Below are 20,211 nucleotides of genomic sequence, written 5' to 3'. Positions count from 1 at the left end.
CGATAGATTTGGCTTGTCATGGTTCCAATTTGAACACGCAGGTCAGTTCTGGAACCCAGAATAATTCCACCCCAAACGAGCACTCCTGTACCACCGTAACTCCTGCACCACCGGAATTTCCTTTCAAAATACGTTACTGATGTCAAGAAAATGCTTTTAAATTTCATTAGGAACTCTTGCTGAACGTTATAAACACTGCAAATGCAAATAAGATTTTGTTCAATGATGTTTTCTTGGTGGTAACCAAGAAAAGTTAGTCCAGTCAAGTTACCTCCAGTCCAACGAGAATCAGACTGCAAGCTAAACCTGGACTCGTCGGAAAACATCAGAGAAGCCCAGTGTTGCGGTGTCCACAATGCATGCTCTCTACTCCAGGCTAACCGCAGGCGACAGTGAGTTGCAGTAAGCGGAACGCATCTGACAGGTCTACGAGCATATAGACCAATCTGCCCTAAGCGTCTGTACACGGTCTGCCTTCAAATTGTCGTACCAGTGGCTGAAGACAGCTGACGAGACAGGTCTGAGGCTGGGCTCCGCCTGTTTCTTTTGGCAGTAACTGCCAAATACCGGTCCTCATTCGGCGTTGTAACTCTGGGGCGACTTGTGCTGTAACGTCTACTCACATTACTATCATCTTGGAATCGTTGCCAAAGCCTGGAGATGACACTCTGGGTAATTCCAAGTTCGTCTGATACTTTCAGTTCGGTACGCCCACATTCTAGACGGCCAATAATTCTACCACGTAAAAAATCATCCAAATGCGTCCTTTGTGTCATAACTATTCGGTTATTGCATTGAAATGCTTATAAAGCGCCTGCGAACAATTTTACTTCTTTGCCTGTATTCTTTATATATCACTATCTTACACTATCGTTATTGTGACGTACCATCGGTGTTATCTGGTTACTTCCTGAAATTTGCATATGATTCTTGAAGATGTGTGTAGTGATTTTACAGGTGATATATTTATTTTAGAGTTCGATTTCCGCATGACTCCAAAACCAATTAAGCAGCATGACATATCTGAAGAGAAAAATTGTCTGCTAGATATATTCTTGATGTTTAATTCTTTTCAGATTTAGATTCCAGGGGAAAATAGTCTAAATGAGAACTTCACTTGTCAAGTACAAATTTGTTGTCGTAAAATGAATATTTAAAATAAACAGATCAGATACTCATATACGCGAGTAAAAAAACGTTCCCGTGAATGAAAATTCCTTAATTAAAACTAATTTCAGAAATCAGTTTAATACGCGTTATTAAAACTATTACAATGACAGAAAGCTAAGTAAACATCACTTATGATTAAATTTTTGAATTACGAAAAGTATTTTTTAATTTTTTCATTTATTTTTCAGAATGCAAGATCATCCGGAATTTCCTTTCAAAATACCTTACTGATGTCAAGAAAATGCTTTTAAATTTCATTAGGAACTCTTGCTGAACGTCATAAACACTGCAAATGCAAATATGATTTTGTACTTTATGTGACATATTGCACAGATAATCGCAATAGCTGAAAACAATATGGAAAATATCTATGCTTTTTTAATGTCTTATATTTCATATCTCCTTTTGTTTTGTCACTTTCGAAGTATTGTTACAATTATAAGTTCTTAAGCTTAACAATTCACGAATTGTAAGTAGTTAAACTTACAATTTAGATGTAATAATAAATAAAAATGTATTAAATAAAGTCTTCTTGTTATTTATAAATTTTATGCACATTTGAGGGAACGATATTTTGAAATTTTTCAAATTTGAGAAAGCAAATTTAAGAGAATCAATTTTAGGTTCGTCCTGTGTATTTAAAGCAGCAAGAAATGTTGCCATGAGTGGAAACAGAAAGGATGTGTCTTTAATTTTAATTAATAAGTTTGATACTGTAATGCCTTCATTTTAGAGTCATTAATAACTTTAGCGTTTTATTATATAACACATAATAATGTACACGCTTACTTCCTTACATTTCTTTCTTTTTATTCATTATTTAATTAGAAAATAAAGACAGAAAATCAATTATTAATTAATGTTTAGTACATTAATAAACGTTCGGCTTATTTTTGAAATTGTTTTCTATGTGTTTTTACTTTTTTCTTTTAATGACAATTATTTTTACATTATTTTTTATAAACGTAAAGGGGGAAATAATAGTGAATTTGTGGGTTAAAAAGTGATCTATGCTTTAACTTGAAATTGCTAAATTTATTATTATTCTATCAAAAAATACTATCAAAGCCTTTAGAAAAGTACAAATTATAAAAACTGAGTTACTTTACTTTAAAACAATCCAATCTGTTTTATTCGCGAACGTTATTTTCAGTTGACTTTGTAGAAATAAGAAATGAAGTTATTATAAAGTCGCATAATACATGTTCTCATGCATCAATATTGTTGTGTAATGTTATTGATATTAAAATACTATTCATATATCTATTCAATATTACTGTATCTATTCCGGACGATCACACACACTCCTCGAGCTTCTTACAGAAATTCGAAAATCTTCTTTCTACCAGGAACTTTGTCATTAAGCTCCCGAAACCTGCAACACGATAATTTCTGTTTAATAATTTGTATCAGTAACTTTTTCCAAGATGTTGTTTTTGAATATATCATATCGCATACGACTGTCTTAGATATATTTTACAATCATCCTAATATTCAGAAAGGAAAGAAAGATAATATTTCTTACAGGTATATTTGAAGAAAGGAATGTAAATTTATCCTAAACGAAGTTACAGGCACCCGAATGGCTAAATTTTTTTAAACATTTATTATAATTCAGAGTTAGATATGATTACCGGAAAAGAAACGAGCTAACTAAGCAGAATTATTTAAGGCTACGTTTCTGTAACGCAGTTGTAAAATGAAATTCCAATAGTTCTCACTTCCCTTATTAGTAACCTAATAAAAATTATTTTAAACACTAATACAATTATTTGGGTTTTCATTTCAGTCGGAGCAGAATTTTTGGAAGATTTTGCTATCTGTAAGCTCATAATTATTTCCGTTTAGACAGGATATTCCATAGAATGCAAAGTTTTGAAGATAGGAAGACGTATATTTTATTGTAAATAAATTATAATAATAATTTGGAGAAACAGTCTGTAACAAACAACCATTCTCAAAGAATCTGCGACATAATTTCTATTTTCTACGGCAAAGATTTCTAATTAAAGGTTGCTATTTTGATTACAATTTAGAAAATGAGAAAGTGTAAGTACAACATTTGAAAACATTCAGAAGTTCTTCGAATAAGAAAGAAGATATGTATACCAGGAAAAATATATATAATATGTATAAGGCTAAGTAATGATAAAATTGTTTCTTCAATTTTACAAATTGCTATCAATGTTGATTCCTGAGAACTTGTAGAGGTACGCTGAGTGTAAATGAATGCATATGTATTCCGTATATAGGCTTGTTGATACATATCATATACATCTTCCTAAATGCCAGGTTGATAAAAATTCTTAAACGAATCTGGTTTCCATGCCCTTTGTAGTAATTCCCTTCTCTGTTAAGTACCGACACCAGTGCTCGCATAATGATTGTTAACTCTCTTTAAAAATTATTTAATCTAGAAACCTCTGTGATTTAGTTTGAATAACCTTGATGGCGACTGTTCAGACTTGAATTTTAGCCTTAAAAAAGGGGCGTATACTTTCAAATGAAACGAATAGGCATAGCAATGGAAAACCCAAATTTCCGAAGCTCAAAACAGCTAAAGAGGCCAGAGGTGAAATTATGATTTAGGCTGATATATTTGCTTGTCGACATGATGGTTGTTTTTCCTTTCCTCAAGTGCGACTGTCAAGGCATATTTTACTGTAGAACTTTAAGCAATCTGAAAGAGATCTATCATCTCAAAAGACTGCAACTGTGGAGTGATGGGTCCTTGACGCAAAAGTACGAAGACAGAATTTTCTGTAGGCCATTAATTTTAAGCGGACGTAATTTTCGCAATGGGTCCACATCCCCTTGTTCGCAGATTTTTCTGAAGTCTACATTAAATTATCGCCTTTTACATTTTTGCAAATTACAGGTCTAACTGCAGAAAGTACTAGACCAACTTCAATTAAGAGCCTTCCAAGCAGCACTCTAGTTATAGATCAAACCTGGGATTAGTATATAATTGCAGAATTGGGCTGTTTTGTAGAAGAGAGAAATCAGGTTCAATTCATGCAGATTTTTAAATTTGTCTGGTTGCGTTTTGGTGAGCCTGGTATAGTCAAAAGAGATTCAAACTTCTTGAAACGTTTTTGTCTCACGTTAAATTCTGAATATCCTTCTTTCTTCTATTTGTTATGAACAAAGGAAATAAAGAACAAAAACGCTATAAAAGAAAAGTTCTCTAGATTCCCGTTCATTCTTATCTTCAGATTACATATTGGATAAGAAAAACAGGCTAATATATTCCAGACTGTCCTTTGAGAAGTGCAGCGTAATGCCCGTCATCCAAACCAGTCAGTCCGAAATTATTCTCTTGGGGGTTGTAAACTGAGGAGGAATTTGATCTCATTTCGTATTCACGTGGCAAACCGGAGGGTGGGAGTTAGAAAAGAAGCAAATAAGCGGTATCTTTTATGCCCCAGAGCCACGCCTATTTTGCCTCCAATCGATAGATCTGAGAAAGTCTTCAATCGATATCGTTTTCTTCCTCCTCTTACAATTCATCTCCCGATTCAGGAAATAAATCGTTTTCTGCACGAGTTATCCCAGAATAGAATACAGCAGGTAAGAAGGTAAAATGACATTAGATTTTTTTTATTCGTTATTATTATCATCACTATTTTATTTTGTCCGTCCGATTTCGTTCAAAAAGTGTTTTTTTTTTTTTTTTTTTTTTTTTTTCGGTAAAAAATGACATTATCATAAAAGAAGTATGTACTAGCTAACTGAAAGATTTTAAAAGAAGGGAAAAGAAAAAGAGATAGAGAGAAATTCTAAATATCTTCAGATGGATCCTGATCAAATTTTGAAAGAGGCCACTGAGGAATAGAATGACGAAAGTATTTTTCATTTTTGGAATTCAAAACTATGATAAATAGTGTGACAAAATTACTTTATTCTGTTTCCCAGTTGGAGTAAAAGGAAAAAAAAATGTATGTTTAAGTTTTATATAATATTATTAGGAGAAAATTAATAAGGAATAGAAGAAGAATAGGTAACTAACAAAGACTATGGAAACCACACATGGTAAAAAATACAACGCATTGTCATAGATGCTTGATACATAAAAAACTGTGAACTTATTCCATTTTATCTATATTACTTATTTCTTGTTATTTCGTTATTTATACTGCACAGTTGATAAGCTAAAACTTACATTAGCAGCATGAATAATGAAATTTTCTTAAAATTAAATGGAAAGAAAGTTATAACGCAATAATGAATTTAGCAAACCAAATAGATTTACTGATCTATCAAACGTTTTTGTTACACGTTTGATGATGCTCTTTAAATAGCCAGAGAAGATGACCCAATAGTGGCCGAATGATACGTAACATGTTACCAATCTGCAAAACTCTTGGTAATGTATCATCTACAGTATCATTATTTTTTTAATGTATTTACTATAATATGTATTTAATTGTATAACTGTCAGCACGCATTACAACTATGAACACATTGCACTTGACGATAACAGTACCTCCTTGAAAGCAACAGCAATCTTACAATGTTCAAGATAAGTGGTCGTCATTGCACTTTCTTTCCATGTCCTGTTCTTTCATTTAGTATTCCTTACTTAACATGGTCAATTCGCGGTGGACACAGCACTAAGTAATCTAAATGTAATCAATATTCCTGAGTACACAGTACTACGCTCCCCATTTTTGTTTATTCCATCGATGGGATCCAACAGGCTAAAGAGCACCTAACCCAATGGACCAGCTGTTCTGTTGATGGTGTAAAGTAAAACGTGGCTGAATGAATAAAACTAAATTAAACTGAATTTGATTTACCACTATCCTGCTAGAAGCGCAGTTTCCACTGCCCTGCTAGAGGCATGCCTGTTTACCTCTGTTAGACACCAGGCGTTCCAATCCTCCGTAACCTATCTACCTACCTAGAGGCACAGTGCCCATGTTCTCCGTCATTTGTCACTTGTATGGGTGAACTTGCTGGCAGACCACATGGATGCGTGGGTCTTTTTCGCGGTTTTTTTCATGTGTAACATCAGTACAAGAAAATTTCTTTTAGAAAGCCGTCCATGAAGACGTCACGTATTTTAGGCAGATCATCCTGGAGTGTTTGTCATAATTGATTAAGCAAAGCAGCAATTCAGATGAAGGCAGAATTTTATTGCTAGTCCAATGGATAACCCATTAATGCAAATAATTTATTATATTTTGAGAAGAAGAATATAGAAAAATATAGACGAGTAGTGATGTAATGTAATGTAATGTAATATACGAGTGTGCTTGAACCCTTCTGGCCGATAATAATTGGTCACATGGTTAACGCAGCACACCAACACAATAGACGAGTAGTATACAAGTAACTCACTGGATATCACATATATATAGTATATGTTACTTTAATCTTTTTAAATAAATGAACGAGTGTCGTACATTCGATTATAAAAATACAAGATAAATTGCTATCGAGAATTCATAACGTCAAATTTCAAATAGGCGCAAAAAATAGTAAAATTTTGTCAGATGAAAGGTTGATAATTTAGAGCATTTGTATTCAAACTGTTCTCTAATTCTGAATTATCTAAATTGAATCCACGGCTTCATGAAACCGCCCATGTAGCTCTTCGCCAAGAAAAGCAGCGGGAGGGGAATGGGATTGCAAGAATAATCTAGAAAAACCTTTCCAAATGATGCAAGGCTTACAAGAATATTTCTGAAACCTAAAACATTGCAATTTTTGGCAAAAAAATTCCAAAAGTTATAAGAGCCTAACAGATTTTAACAACTGGAATTTTGCTTCCGCTCCTAACAACGAAATTCTCACAATATTCTACAAAGAACTGCACGCAGTATAACATAATAAGCCATTAAAACACTTGAATAGAGAATTATTTATATACGAGAAAACATTATGCAAGAAAGATTACAAGATATATTACAAATAAAACTAAAAGATATTTTCTCTTTTCTTTCAAGTAGGCTCACCAGCGGTCGAGCGGTAAAGTCGCTGAAGACTGGTAGTTTGGTCCGAGGTTTGAAAATCCCGCGAACGGACTGGCTGCATGGGCGTTTTCGTGATTTTTCCCATATGTAACGTGTATACGAGCCAGTTTCCCTTTAAAAGTCCTCCGCCAAGGCATCCCTCCCCTTAGGCAGATAGTTCTTAAGGCTTTGCCGTAATCACATAAACCAAACCAAACTTTCCTTCCAGCACGTCTTCATAACGTAACGGTAACACACTCGGGGCGTATTCGAGAGGTCCAGGCTCGAGTCCTGGCGAGGTCATTGCTCATTTTTTACCTTTACGCTTCAAAACAACATAATGATTCTGCAGTGGCGCCCGAACTAAAAAGCGTGGACGATAATTCATCATTAACAGGATTTCGCGATTAGGTCCCCTAATCCCCAGTCGTTCTTTGAAAGGGACAATATATATGTAAAGCATTGTTTCCCTTCTTCCATCATGCTTTCGTTGTGCAACGATAACACACTCGGCGCGTAATGGAAAGGTCCAGATGCGAGTTCAGGCGAGGGCATTGTTAATTTTTCTCGTCTCCTACTTCAAACTAAGCTAACGACTCTACAATAAACATGTAGTAATATTAAATCAATAAAAATCGATTATACAATAAAAAAAGGCAATGGAATAAAAAGAAATATACACGAAATATTGACATAATTTATAAAAATATTTATTTCCAACTAAATCGTTAAAGAAAGGTATGTCAAAACGTTTCAAAACAAAACCTCTTTCTTTTGCTGAGAATATGAACAATTTTCATTCTTAATGTGTGTGTTATTGCATGAAAAGATAATTAATGCTTTATGTGACAAAGCAAATATTATTTTCTATGTAAAAGGTTTATTTATTTTAGTTAGAACAATACGAATGTCGCAACTAGCGTTTATTTATAAAAATGCTTAAAATGTTGGATAAAGATAATTTTGCTGAAATAAAAGAATATTTATATAATTTAGAATAATACGAATATTTGCCAATTATCTTTCGTCTGTAAAAATATAAATACAAATGAGCTCATAAAAAATCTAAATTTCAAACGATACGGGAATAATTACAGTTGGAGACAGAAACACAAAAGTTTTGGGGTAAAACTGAAGGATAATATTTGTTATAATTTAATGACTACAGAAAATTCATTATAAAATTGTGTGCAAAAGCTAACTGGTGGTCATAATTCTGCAATTAAATAAGTCAAAAAAAAAAAAAAAAAAAAAACCTTCAAGAATGTTTGAAGTGTAAATAGTTGCACAAACAATGCATTGTTTCTGTTATTCGTGCCTTTATGAAATTAAAGTATAGTTTAATTCAATTGTCCAAGCACGGAAGAGCAAATGCTCATAATTAATTTAAATTTTGTATAAATTTAGGAAAGACCGCTTCAGAAATTGTAGAAATATTGCATATACTACTTTATGGGTTGTCAAAATCAATAATCTTTGAGCAGCACAAATGTATTGAAGACGAAAATCTATCAATAAAAGATGGCGCTGGATTGAAAGACCTTCACCTTTAAATAATGGTGGAACTACTGAGGAAATTTCACATTTAATAAGAATCGATCGTTGATAGCAATAAGAACCTTCATCTACTTCTGTTATTCGAAAGGTATTAACTGACGATTTAATGAGAAAACTGCATTCAGGATTTGTTTCTTAGCTTAAAAACGGAAGTTATTATTCGGTTAGTATTTCATCTTTGAAAATATGAAAGCTTTCAAATTTTACACTACGCCCAAATGGACTTTTTTAACGTTTTGTGTGTTACCTTTATTTATTAAATATCATATTCTTTCTCACTTAAACCATAAAGTTCAATTCAACAGCAATATCGCAAAATAACTTTAAAATGAGCATATCTTTAGAATTTCGGATACACAGTCTCCCGCGCTGGAGATAAAAGTTCTTTTTTTTTTCGTCCGGTGTTGCCATTGCTCGCTTTGAAGTCGTTGAGATTGATAATAAAAAATTAAAATAAGAGATAGACAATAAAACAAATTCCAAGTTTTGGCTTCCAGATGCCCATATTCGACTAGACTACATTATTCAAAACTTGATGTCTGTAGGTACTGTTGTTTTTTCACAGTGCGAGAAACATAGATTCTTCATTATTTAATTTCTTTAAATTATAACGCAGGGCTCTAACATTTGGTGCCAACAATTTGAAAACTGATACGCTGCTTAAAGTGATTCGACGCAAAATGCCAAAACGAAAACAATAGTCCTTCCGGGACAAAGTCCCTTTGGACTAAAAAAAAATTCTGAAAGCATTCAGATTTTATATTACGCCCAAAAGGGTATTTTTTAACGTTTTTTGTGTTACTTTTATTTATTAAATATCATGTTCTTCGCACTTAAACCATAAAATACAATTCAACAGCAATATCGCAAATATTTCAAAGAGCATATCTTTAGAAATTCCGATACACAGTGTCGCGCGCTGGAGATAATTTTTTTTTTTTTTTTTTTTCGTTTTGAAATTGTTGGGTTCTTTTTAATCAAAAATTCGTTGAAGTTTTACAAAATATTAAATAAATAATACAATAAAACAAATTCGAAAATCAAAATTTTGGCCTTCAGATGCCCATGTTCGGGTGGAGGACTAGGTTATTCGGAATTTGATAGCTCTGGTTACCGTTGTTTTTTCAAGGTGCGAGAAACATACATGCATTCATGCAGATTCTTTATTATTTAATTTCTTTAAATATATATACCCGAAATTGAGTTTCCCATAGAACGTTACTGCAAAACTCATTTGAAAACGACAGCTTCTAAATCTTTGTTTGTTGCTGCATTAATTTTCTTGAAGAACTTCCATCCTTTCTGAGCAGTAACATAAGGTTTAAGAGTGTATGTTTGCGCCCTTGAATGACTGAAATCGTTGATTGTCACTAAGACGGGAATTTTTTTTTTGAACTCCGAAATTGATTCGGATAACTGAAGCTGTACTTTAATTATGATTGCTTTAAATAACCTACATATTATTATTTGAATTGGAATAAGTTATTGGAATAAATGGTGAACTTCCTTCATTTAGTTTAGAATATAAGAGCAAACTATTTCCTTTGTTTACATGGCATAACCATTCTCTCACTGTTTTTCTTTCAAGATTTTACACTTCACAATCGCTATCTTTTCATTAAAAAAATATTTCAGCAGTGAAGTTAAATGACATACAGTTTAGTTTGAGAGCAATAGTATAAAAAATGGGGGAAAAAGAATAATTCTAAATTTAACGAGTTTTGTACGTCATGGCGGCAAAGTTTACAACTAATTAGCGATTAATTTTACTTTGCTTCGAGTTAGGCAACTAATGTTTGCGAAACATAATGTTTATTTTTTCAGAAAGAACTGATTATATCTTGCTTCAATCCCTGTATATGGTGTAAGCTCATTAAACTCGCAAACAACCGTCCATTAGACGTAGTTTTACGGCACTTATCATCGTGGATGATCATTTGGAATAGTTTCTGCAAAACTTTCCACGCCGTTTTAATTAACTGTCGAGCAGCGTGGAATAATTCTCGATGCTTTGAAGGGATCTGATCTTCCGTTTTGTCTGATGAATTTAATGAAGATCAGAATTTAAGAGCTATTAGTTTTAGCTTCGAACATGTCCTTACCCTGCAGCCTAAATATCATCTGGCTAGAAGGTAAGTACGTAATCGCTGGTTTAATCCTTTATTAATTAATTAATTAAACGAGATAATTAAGTAAAACCAGTAATTATTTATTAAAAATTTGCGATCTTATATCAGGGCGTCATAACGGTAAAACTCAGTTGCCCATGATCGCAAAATAAATGATACAATTACAATTTCTTGATTTTATGAATATTCGTGCATATAAATATACTAGTGACTTTCACGACTGCAGAACCAGGCTACCTTTCACCAAATCCTCTCTGAAAATTATAGTTGAGGCTTCAGATTATTTATCGATTACATAGTAGTGTTTAAATCCTGGCAAACAAAAGTATTGTGATAATCTGTAGCAAGCTATCAACAGAAGTCTATTTATATCACAGGTAATATTAATACGCAGCCGAGACATGGCCCCTTCTGTATATGCATTCCTTATTCACCTATATGCATTCCTTATGACAAGACCTATATATGCATTACTTACGAACGTCTCACAGCCGGGCGCCCCACCAATGCATCACTGGAGTGTGAGCTTAAGGAACGGCTAATGCATATGTGTATTTCAAGGTGAACCATTTCCAAGGACCACTAAATGCCATCTTCCAAGGACCACTCCAGTGATGCATTGTGTCCATTACTTTTGAACTGAACATAGTCTTAGGATTCTTACCTTCAGTTTGATCCCATTCTGCCTAACTTTGGTGTCAACTGTCGCGGGGAAAGGAGGAAAAGCAGCGCAATGTAAACAAACAGAGCTGGGATCTTTTAACTACCACGAGATATAAACATTCGCATTTCTGATTATCCCTTCGAACCCTTTTTTGATCCTTTTTCTCGATACTACGTAGGGTCTTTTAGGGTTACTATGTGGGGTTCTGTTACACTTTGCATTGCTTTTTTCGCTTATCTTTCGCGTATTTCCCTTTTTATATCAAAAAAGCCTTGACTTCAGTTTATTATGGAGAGCAAGCCTTATTTATCAGAGGAATTAATTGCTCATTTATTTATATATTTCGTTGTATATATTTTGTATGTATATAATTGTTCACTTATGTATATACGGGTAACCTTCTTATAACACTGTAGATAGGTTCCTAGAAAATGCCGTATTGTGTGAAACCGTGTTGTATGAGACCCAGAGCCAGTATATAAAGGGGGAGTTACGTTCCGATAACTTAATAAAAACAAATATTTTTTTAATTATACATAAACAACTAAACTTTTATTAAAAATATATATGTATGCACAACACAAAACAAAAAATATTACATACTTTAATTTAACGCAACTTTACACTGAAATGACAAAAGTCATGGGATAGCAATATGCAAATATACAGATGGCAGTAGTATCGCGTAGAAAATGTATAAATGCGAAGTGCTTTGGCAGGGCTTTCATTTGTGTTCAAGTTATTCATGTGAAGAGGCTCTGACGTGATTATGGCAGCACGACGAGAATTAACAGACTTTGAACGCGGAATGGTAGTTGGAGCTAGACGCATGGATCATTCCATTTCGGATATCGTTAGGGAATTCAACATTCCGAGATCCACAGTGTCAAGAGTGTGCCGAGAGTATCTAATTTTAGGCATAACATCCCACCATGGACAGCGCAGTGGCCGACCACCTGCACTTAACGACCGAGACCAGCGACGTCTGCGTAGAGTTGTCGATGTTCACAGACAAGCAACACTGCGTGAAATAACAGCAGAAATCAATGTGGGACGTACGAGGGACGTGTCCGATAGGATAGTGCGGCGAAGTTTGTCTTCCTTGGGCTATGCCAGCAGAAGACCGACTCGAGTACTTTTACTGACAGCACGACATCGCCTGCAGCGACTCTCGTGGGCTCGTGAGCATATCGGTTGGTCCCTAAACAAATGGAAAACCGTGGCTTGGTCAGATGAGTCACGATTTCAGTTGGTAAGAGCTGATGGTAGGGTTCGAGTGTGGCGCAGACCCCACGAAGCCATGGACCCAAATTGTCAACAAGGCACTGTTCAAGCTGGTGGTGGTTCCATAATGGTCTGGGCTGTTTTACATGGCATGGACTCGATCCTCTGGTGCAACTGAACCGATCATTGACTGGAAATGGATACCTTCAGCTACTTGGAGATCACTTACAGCCATTCATGGACTTCACGTACTCGTTTTATGGATGACAATGCGCCATGTCACCGGGCCACAATTGTTCGCGATTGGTTAGAAGAACATTCTGGACAATTTCAGCGAATGATCTGGCCACCTAGATCGCCCGACATGAATCCCATCGAACATTTATGGGACATCATCGAGAGGTCAGTTCGTGCCCAAAACCCTGCACCGTCAACACTTTCACAATTATGGACGTCTATACAGGCAGCATGGCTCAATATTCCTGAAGGAGACTTCCAACGACTTGTTGAATCCATGCCACGTTGAGTTGCGGGCAAAAGGAGGACCGACAAAATATTAGGAGGTATCCCATGACTTTTGTCACTTCAGTGTAGTTTAATAAATTTCTTCGTTGTCATTACTCAGTATAATCCACAGAGAACGTTTTTTCAGTGGAATGAGATCGCTTTCAGAATTTTTTCCTTCATTTAATGCTCTAGCATTTTCTTCCCTCTTTAAAAAATCTGTAATTTTACTTTGCTTACTAGTTCTTACCGGATCATTTTAAATTTCTCTATATAGAGCTAGACAGTTTTGCAGCTCCCTTTTGAATTTCCGGCTTATTTCAGCGGAAGGAGATGCACTCCAAAAAAATAACTCTAGATTTTCAGCTAAGCGTAGGCCTTCGTTTAATTTTATAATGTTAAATTATTAACTTCACAATCTTCATCAGTGTTAGTGTCTTCAGAAGCGGTTTGATTTACAGCTTCGAATGCCATTTCTTTCAAATCTCCGTCAATTTCTTCTTCCGCTAATAAATCTTGATCGTCCTCAATAGCCATGTTCACAAAACCTTCGCCTTTGATTGATTTAGCAAGTTCTAATATGGCACCAGTTTCATTTTCTGACGATTCACGGACGTTTTCTATTTCAACTGAAGAGGACTATATCTTCCAACATGCATTTAACGTTGAGGCTTTCAGTTCTTTCAGCGACAAAGATACGATATCGATTCAGTTCTTGATTGAAAATGTCTTCAAATCTTCCATTACATTAATTGATTTTGAATCGGTTACGTCTAAAATCTACTGTAATGCTCTTCTTACGTAATATGTTTTAAAGGTATAAATAATACCTTGATCCAGTGGTTGGAGTAGCGAAGTAGTGTTAGGTGGTAGGAACAGTATTTTGACATTGGGATGATTCAAATCTTGTGGATGACATGGAGCATTATCTAATAGTATTAATCGCTTTGAAGCTCATTTTTTTTTTTCCTTAAATAAGGTTCAGCATCTGGCACAAAACAATTTAAAAACCAATCTTTAAATATATTCCCAGCTACCCAAGATCGGATTTGCTTTCCAATACATTGGAAAGGTGTTTTAGTTACGCCTTTAAATGCAGGAAGATTTAAAGATCTATAAACAAACAAGGGTTTTGTAATGTTGGAAAGGTGTTTTATTTACGCATTTAAGTGCAGGAGGATTTAAAGATTTATAAACAAACAAGGGTTTTGTAATAAAGTCCAAAGTCATATACTGCACAACTTAGAAAGTTCTCCACGTAAGGCATCCCTCCCTTTAGGCAGATAGCCCTCGTGTGCTTTTCCATAATTGAATAACCCATTAACCCATATACTGCACAAAAGTAGCGTTAGACAATTTTTAGACATTTTAAATCAGGATGCAGTTTTCTTTCTTTTTTCGATATAAAGGTTCTACTGGGCATTTTTTTCCACCAAAGCCCAGTTTTGTTGGCATCGAAAACTTGAACTGCAGTGTATCCTTATTCATCTATAATATTTAAATTTTTTTCAGGAAACGGCCTAGCAGCTTCATAATCAGCCGATGCAGATTCTCTTTGAATTCTTATGCTATGAATTGCAAAACACTTTTTGAAATTTTCGAACCAACCTTTACTTAACAGAAAATATGGGTTGACAGAGGGTTCTCCGTGTTCTTTGAGGTGCTTGAAAATTTTGAGTGCTTTTTGTTTATGATATTACCATCCAACGAAATTCTTTTTTGACAGCTATTATCAATCCAAATGTTGAGTGCCTTTTCCATCTTCTCAATTTTTGAAGCCCCCCCCCCGAGGGCGAACTGCACGATTTGTGGATTTCAAAGATCCTGCAGCAACTGCACTTCTTATTTCTTTTCCATTTTTCTTAATAGGCCGGACTGTTTCTTCATTCGAATTAAAACTTTTTCCAATGTGCGATGCCTTTTCTCCTTTTAAAAGACGGTTGAAAATTTGTACCTGTGCTTCTAAAGATGGAATTTCTACTTAAACTTTTTTTTTTATCTTTATCGGACATGTTTGGGGGCTGAAACTTAATGTTTTAAAGACGAAAAAGTTATTCTTTAACACATCATTGCTCGACGCAGACTGCCGACCAGTAGCATGAGACAATTTTGTTTTCAGGCCATGGAGACGAGGATTCGAATTTTGGAAGCCGAACGTACAGGTTGTGCGTTTTAGAGCAGTTATTGTGATCTCATATTGTTCATCTTCTGCGATAGTGAGGTTTCTTCCTTGTTATCTGAAGACATTTGTTCACACGGGTCATCTGAGGACATTTGTTCATACGAGTCATTTGAGGACACTTGTTCGCACGGGTAGCGGATCTTGAAAGACAACTGGCAGAACTTACGAAACAAGGATTTTTATGTGTTAAGTGACTATATGGGTGCTTTGCACAATATGGCAAAACTTCGAAGTTCGTTAAATTTCTTCGATTGCTTGGGTAATTTTCTTATCGTGTTAGAGCCAAACCGTGTTACAGAATGCCGTGTTGTAGGAGGGCTACCTGTGTTTTCATTTATGTATATATGTTGATTTATTTAAAAAAAAAAAAAAGCTCATTTCTTCACTTCCTGTTTTAGCTGTCATGACTCTTCCTCCCTTTTTTTTTTTTTTTTTTGCTTTTAAGTTTGCAAAGCTTTCTATTTCCCTTTCGCTGTTTGGTCTTCCTTCTCAGCGCCCCCTTTTGCCGATAGGCTTTGCTTCATTTCGCCTATAGATCTTTGAAGTTTTTTTTGTTCCCCCTCATTTTAGCCGAAAGGCACCCCTTCCTCTTTTAGCCGGTTGCTTTTTCTTTGAGTCCCCCTTTCCTCAGCTGATGTGCTCTGCCTAGCTTTATCCTATTTTTTTTGTTGTTGTAGTTTTTGTCCTCCCTCTTTTTTTAGCTTTTTGTTTCTTCCCTTTTTTTAGCCAAAATACATCCCTTCCTCTTTCAGCCTTTTGGCTTTTCTTTGAGTCCCCCTTTCCTCAGCTGACGTGCTCTGCCTTGTGTTAGTCTATCGGCTTTTCTTTTTGTGTTTTTTGTTCCCCTTCTTTTTTAGCCCTGAAGGATTTCTCCTTCTTAAACCAGTTTTTAGCTTTTTGTTTCTTTTCTGTTTTAGCCGAAAGCCACCTCTTCCTCTTTCGACCGTTTGGTTTTTCTTTGAGTCCCCTTTTCCTCAGCTGAGGGGCTCTGCCTCGTTTTATCCTATTTTGTTTGTTGTTGTTTGTTCTCCCCTCATTTTTTAGCTTTTTGCTTTTTCCCTTTTTTAGCCAAAAGGCACCCCTTCCTCTTTCAGCCTTTCGGCTTTTCTTTGAATCCTCCTTTCCTCAGCTGACGTGCTCTGCCTTATGTTATTGGTCTATTGGCTTTTCTTTTTGTGTTTTTTGTACTCCTTCTTTTTTAGCCCTGAAGGCTCTCTCCTTCTTAAACCAGTTTTTAGCTTTTTGCTTCTTCCCTTTTTTAGCCGAAAGCCACCCCTTCCTCTTTCAGTCGTTTGGTTTTCCTTTGAGTCCCCCTTTTTTCAGCTGACGTGCTCTGCCTCGTTTTAGCCTATTGGCATCTGCCCACCTTGCTACTTAGCACCTATCTCCTCCTGCCAAATACGAAGTGCGATAACGGAGTGTCTAAAAGCGTAGATTCAAACCCACTTTTACTGCCAACAATCATTACAAAATGCCGCAGTTGCTTTCAGTAGCAGGAGCGGTTTAGGAATTTGTTGTTGTTATCAGAGGAAGCTATCATTACACTAAGGTAAATCAGTCAATCAGTGATGAGAGTCATGATTCATTTGCTAAAGAGTTATTACGATAGCAATATTACTAGTGATTCTGATACGGATAATTTGTCAGATACTGAGCTCACTGAGTGCCTGCCTTCCACTTCCCGTGAAAAATTTTATTACTTCTTCTTGTAAATGGTCTTTCTTGCTTATTTTTATCAAAGTTTATTAATGCGTTTTGTCAATTAAAAATGTCGGAATAATTTGAATTGAGCTTCCGAAAATTATTTTTCAAAGTAAGCACGTTTTTTTTTTTGTGCAAAATATAGGGAAAATATTAGCAAATGCTAATTTTATTGTGTGTGATAGCTTAAGTAAAAATCTAAAAAGGTATCAAAAATTATGATTTTAGGACTTTAACTTTTCTTTTTTGTATATTTTCCCTAAAGTTAGGCTTAGCGACGCAAAATCCCGACCTGTAAGCTGATTCCTTTAGACGCCCATCTGTCTCGAGAAAACGTCTTAAATAAAGGCACACCGTCTCGAAAGGGTTAATGCACAGCTAGGAGAAGGGTCTTCACCTGCTTCGAGTAAACAACCAGAAGAGGCACCAAATTTGCTGCAAAAATTCATAAATTAATTTTAGAGAAACAAAAATTATGGTTAACTCTGAACTTTGGAACATATAAAAAAAGAATAAAAAGTTTTGGTGTGTGTGATTATGGCAAAGCCTCGAGGGCTATCTGCTTAAGGGAAGGGACGCCTTCGCGGAGGACTTTCTAAGGGAAACTGGCTCTTATACACGTTACACAAGGGAAAAACCCAGAAAACTCCATACAGCCAGCCCGTTCACGGGCTTCGAACTTCGGACCGAACTACCAGTGTTCAGCGACTTTAGCGCTCGGCCGCTGGTGGGCAAACAATCAAAAGAATTTTATGTTATAAGCAATCCAACTAAATTAAACACGCTTAGCTATTCTAAAAGATATTGCGATTTCACAGCACTAGATATATTGTTTTCTAATATCAAAAGTTATTGTTGGAACTGATGCACTAAAGCTGAATTATGCTTCTTTACGCTAATGTATTGAACTGTATAGTCTAATCGAGCCTAGAAAACATCATGCTAGCTGACGACTTTGCACTATATTTTTTTAAGTGGAACTGTAGCTCTAACTGCTCTTATTACCACCACAACGTTTCTAAAGTCGGCGAACTCAATATAGACAGTGACGCAACTGGCTACAGTTTGTTACAACAACAGGCTTATCACATAAAATCTCATTGTAATGCCAGCGGGAGACTAAGCAAAGATGTTCAGAAATTAAATACGTTATATTATCATCATTTTGCTTTATTTTTATGGTGAAATTTCCATTGAACTAGATGCATGGTTCGAGATTTTGTCTACATCCATAATAAATTTGCCTGAAGAACTGCACAGTTGATTACATAACAGTTACTGTCATTTACAGTTATTTCTGGAGCAGCCACATACATCTTTGGGTACAGTAAAGGCTTGGTTTCTTTTTTTATGTAATTACGGCAAAGCCTCGAGAACTATCTGCTTAAGGGAAGGAAGCCTTCGTGTGGAGAACTTTCTAAGAGGAACTGATACGTACGTTAAACATGGGGAAAACCACGGAAAGCACATGCAGCCGGCCCGTTTGCGAGATTCGAACCTCAGACCGACGTACCAGTGTTCAGCGACTTTACCGCTCTGCTGCTCGTTTGCCCGGGCAGAGTAAAGGAATATGCACATTACTCTCTCTCTCTCATTCTTTGAAAAGACTGGAATGTTAACATATAAGGAAAGCTATGACTTACTCTTTTTCGACGCTATTACTGAAACAATAAAAGAAATGGTTTAAAATGTAAATATCAAAGAAATAAAAAAGGGGTTTATAATTTTGAATTTTTTGTGGAGAATTTAAGATAAACCATTCTGATTACTTCTAATATAATTAATTTTTATAGAAAAGAACATGTTTTAAAATGTTTACTTTCATTCCTTTAATTGTAAGGTAACCAACAGAAAAATATGTTTATAAAGATATGTTTTTTGCTAAAGAAAATTTAAGAAAGGCAGTTTCTGCAAAAAGCCTGAAGGAAGAGAAAAAAAATGAATGCGATAAAGTTGTTGATTTAAATATTAGAGGAAAAAACGCAAATAAAGGCATCAAAAGAAATTATACTAGCGATTACAAACTTGTTTACTGGTGCGAATAAAAGTTAATTGCAAACATCTGCAATATTCGCGAAATTTAATATATTTGCTCGCGGAGTTAATTGACGAATCGGGAAAAGAAAGCAAAAAGAAAATATGAATCAACATTAAATTCTAATATTTTAAGAAATGTGCTTGCACTGTAAGGATATGATAAGAAATAACCCATGGAATATTATCTAACATCTGATCTGTCGGTCATACTTAAAATACATTTAGTTTGCATATGATGTTCTGCTTAAATAAGTTGTAGAAGTTATTTTAAGTTTCTAACAGTTGTTTTAATTTTTTAAACACGTTTTACTGTTTATTCTCGTTTCCCCTCTACTGTTGCCTACCAGAATAACGTTTTAGTATCGCGTGACATGTGATTGAGGTAGAAAGAGTATTTAAAGGAAGGTTTCGCTTACTTCAGCAGAAGAGCTGAAGAATCCTCAGTAGCGTGTGTTTGCCTTCAAACTGCTTCGTTGTTTAAAGCTAGCTACACTCGGCGCATATTCGAGACGTCCAAATTCGAGTTCCGGCGAGGATATTGCTCATTTTTCATGTCTCCCGCAGAAAAAGTACCTAATCATTCTACAGTGGCGCCCAAACTAAAAGCTGATGGATGATGATTTTTCATCACTAGGATTTGGCAATTGGATCCCCTAATCCCCCAGTCGCCCTTTAAAAGGGATTTTCTCCCTTCTTTCTGCATGCCTTCGTGGCCTAACGGTAACACACTCGGTGCATATTCGAGAGGTTCAGGTTCGTGTCCCGGCGAGGGCTCATTGAACAGCATTTGCATAGATTAGTCCAGGACTTACATAGATTAATATATCGATTGCATAGTATTTGAACAGGACTATGTAGATTAATTCATTTGTACAGGTTTGTCATAATAACAAATGGGCCGTAGCATAAAAATATATTTTAACGTGATACTATACAATAAAATTGTGAATGTACTTTAATGAAAAGACGTATTATTCGTAATATTTTAACTGAATTTTTATCTCTTTTTAGCTTATTGAACTGAATATAATAGTTTAGTATACTATAGTATACAATATAGTTATTAAATTTAATATATTAATTTAG

General features: G+C 35.2%; 2 protein-coding genes across 3 annotated transcripts in view; one reads left to right on the top strand and one right to left on the bottom strand.

The window, feature by feature from the left end:
• Positions 1–1,696, top strand: part of LOC118183790 (aldo-keto reductase family 1 member A1-A-like) — a 65,628-nt gene extending 63,932 nt beyond the window's left edge. Inside the window, exon 10 of the mRNA XM_035353393.2 lies at positions 1,359–1,696. Coding sequence (XP_035209284.1) covers positions 1,359–1,401 — 43 coding nt within the window. The 3' untranslated portion in view covers positions 1,402–1,696. The remainder of the gene's footprint in view (positions 1–1,358) is intronic.
• LOC118183789 (uncharacterized) overlaps positions 1–20,211 on the bottom strand; it is a 193,401-nt gene that overhangs the window by 160,500 nt on the left and 12,690 nt on the right. The gene's annotated exons all lie outside the window — the stretch shown is intronic.

This window comes from Stegodyphus dumicola, chromosome 9 (genome assembly GCF_044657685.1).
Source record: "Stegodyphus dumicola isolate Sdum_Otavi_A_Nest chromosome 9, ASM4465768v1".
Taxonomy (NCBI): domain Eukaryota; kingdom Metazoa; phylum Arthropoda; class Arachnida; order Araneae; family Eresidae; genus Stegodyphus; species Stegodyphus dumicola.
The sequence above is the reverse complement of the archived record's forward strand: the minus strand, read 5'-3'. Positions and strand labels throughout refer to the sequence as shown.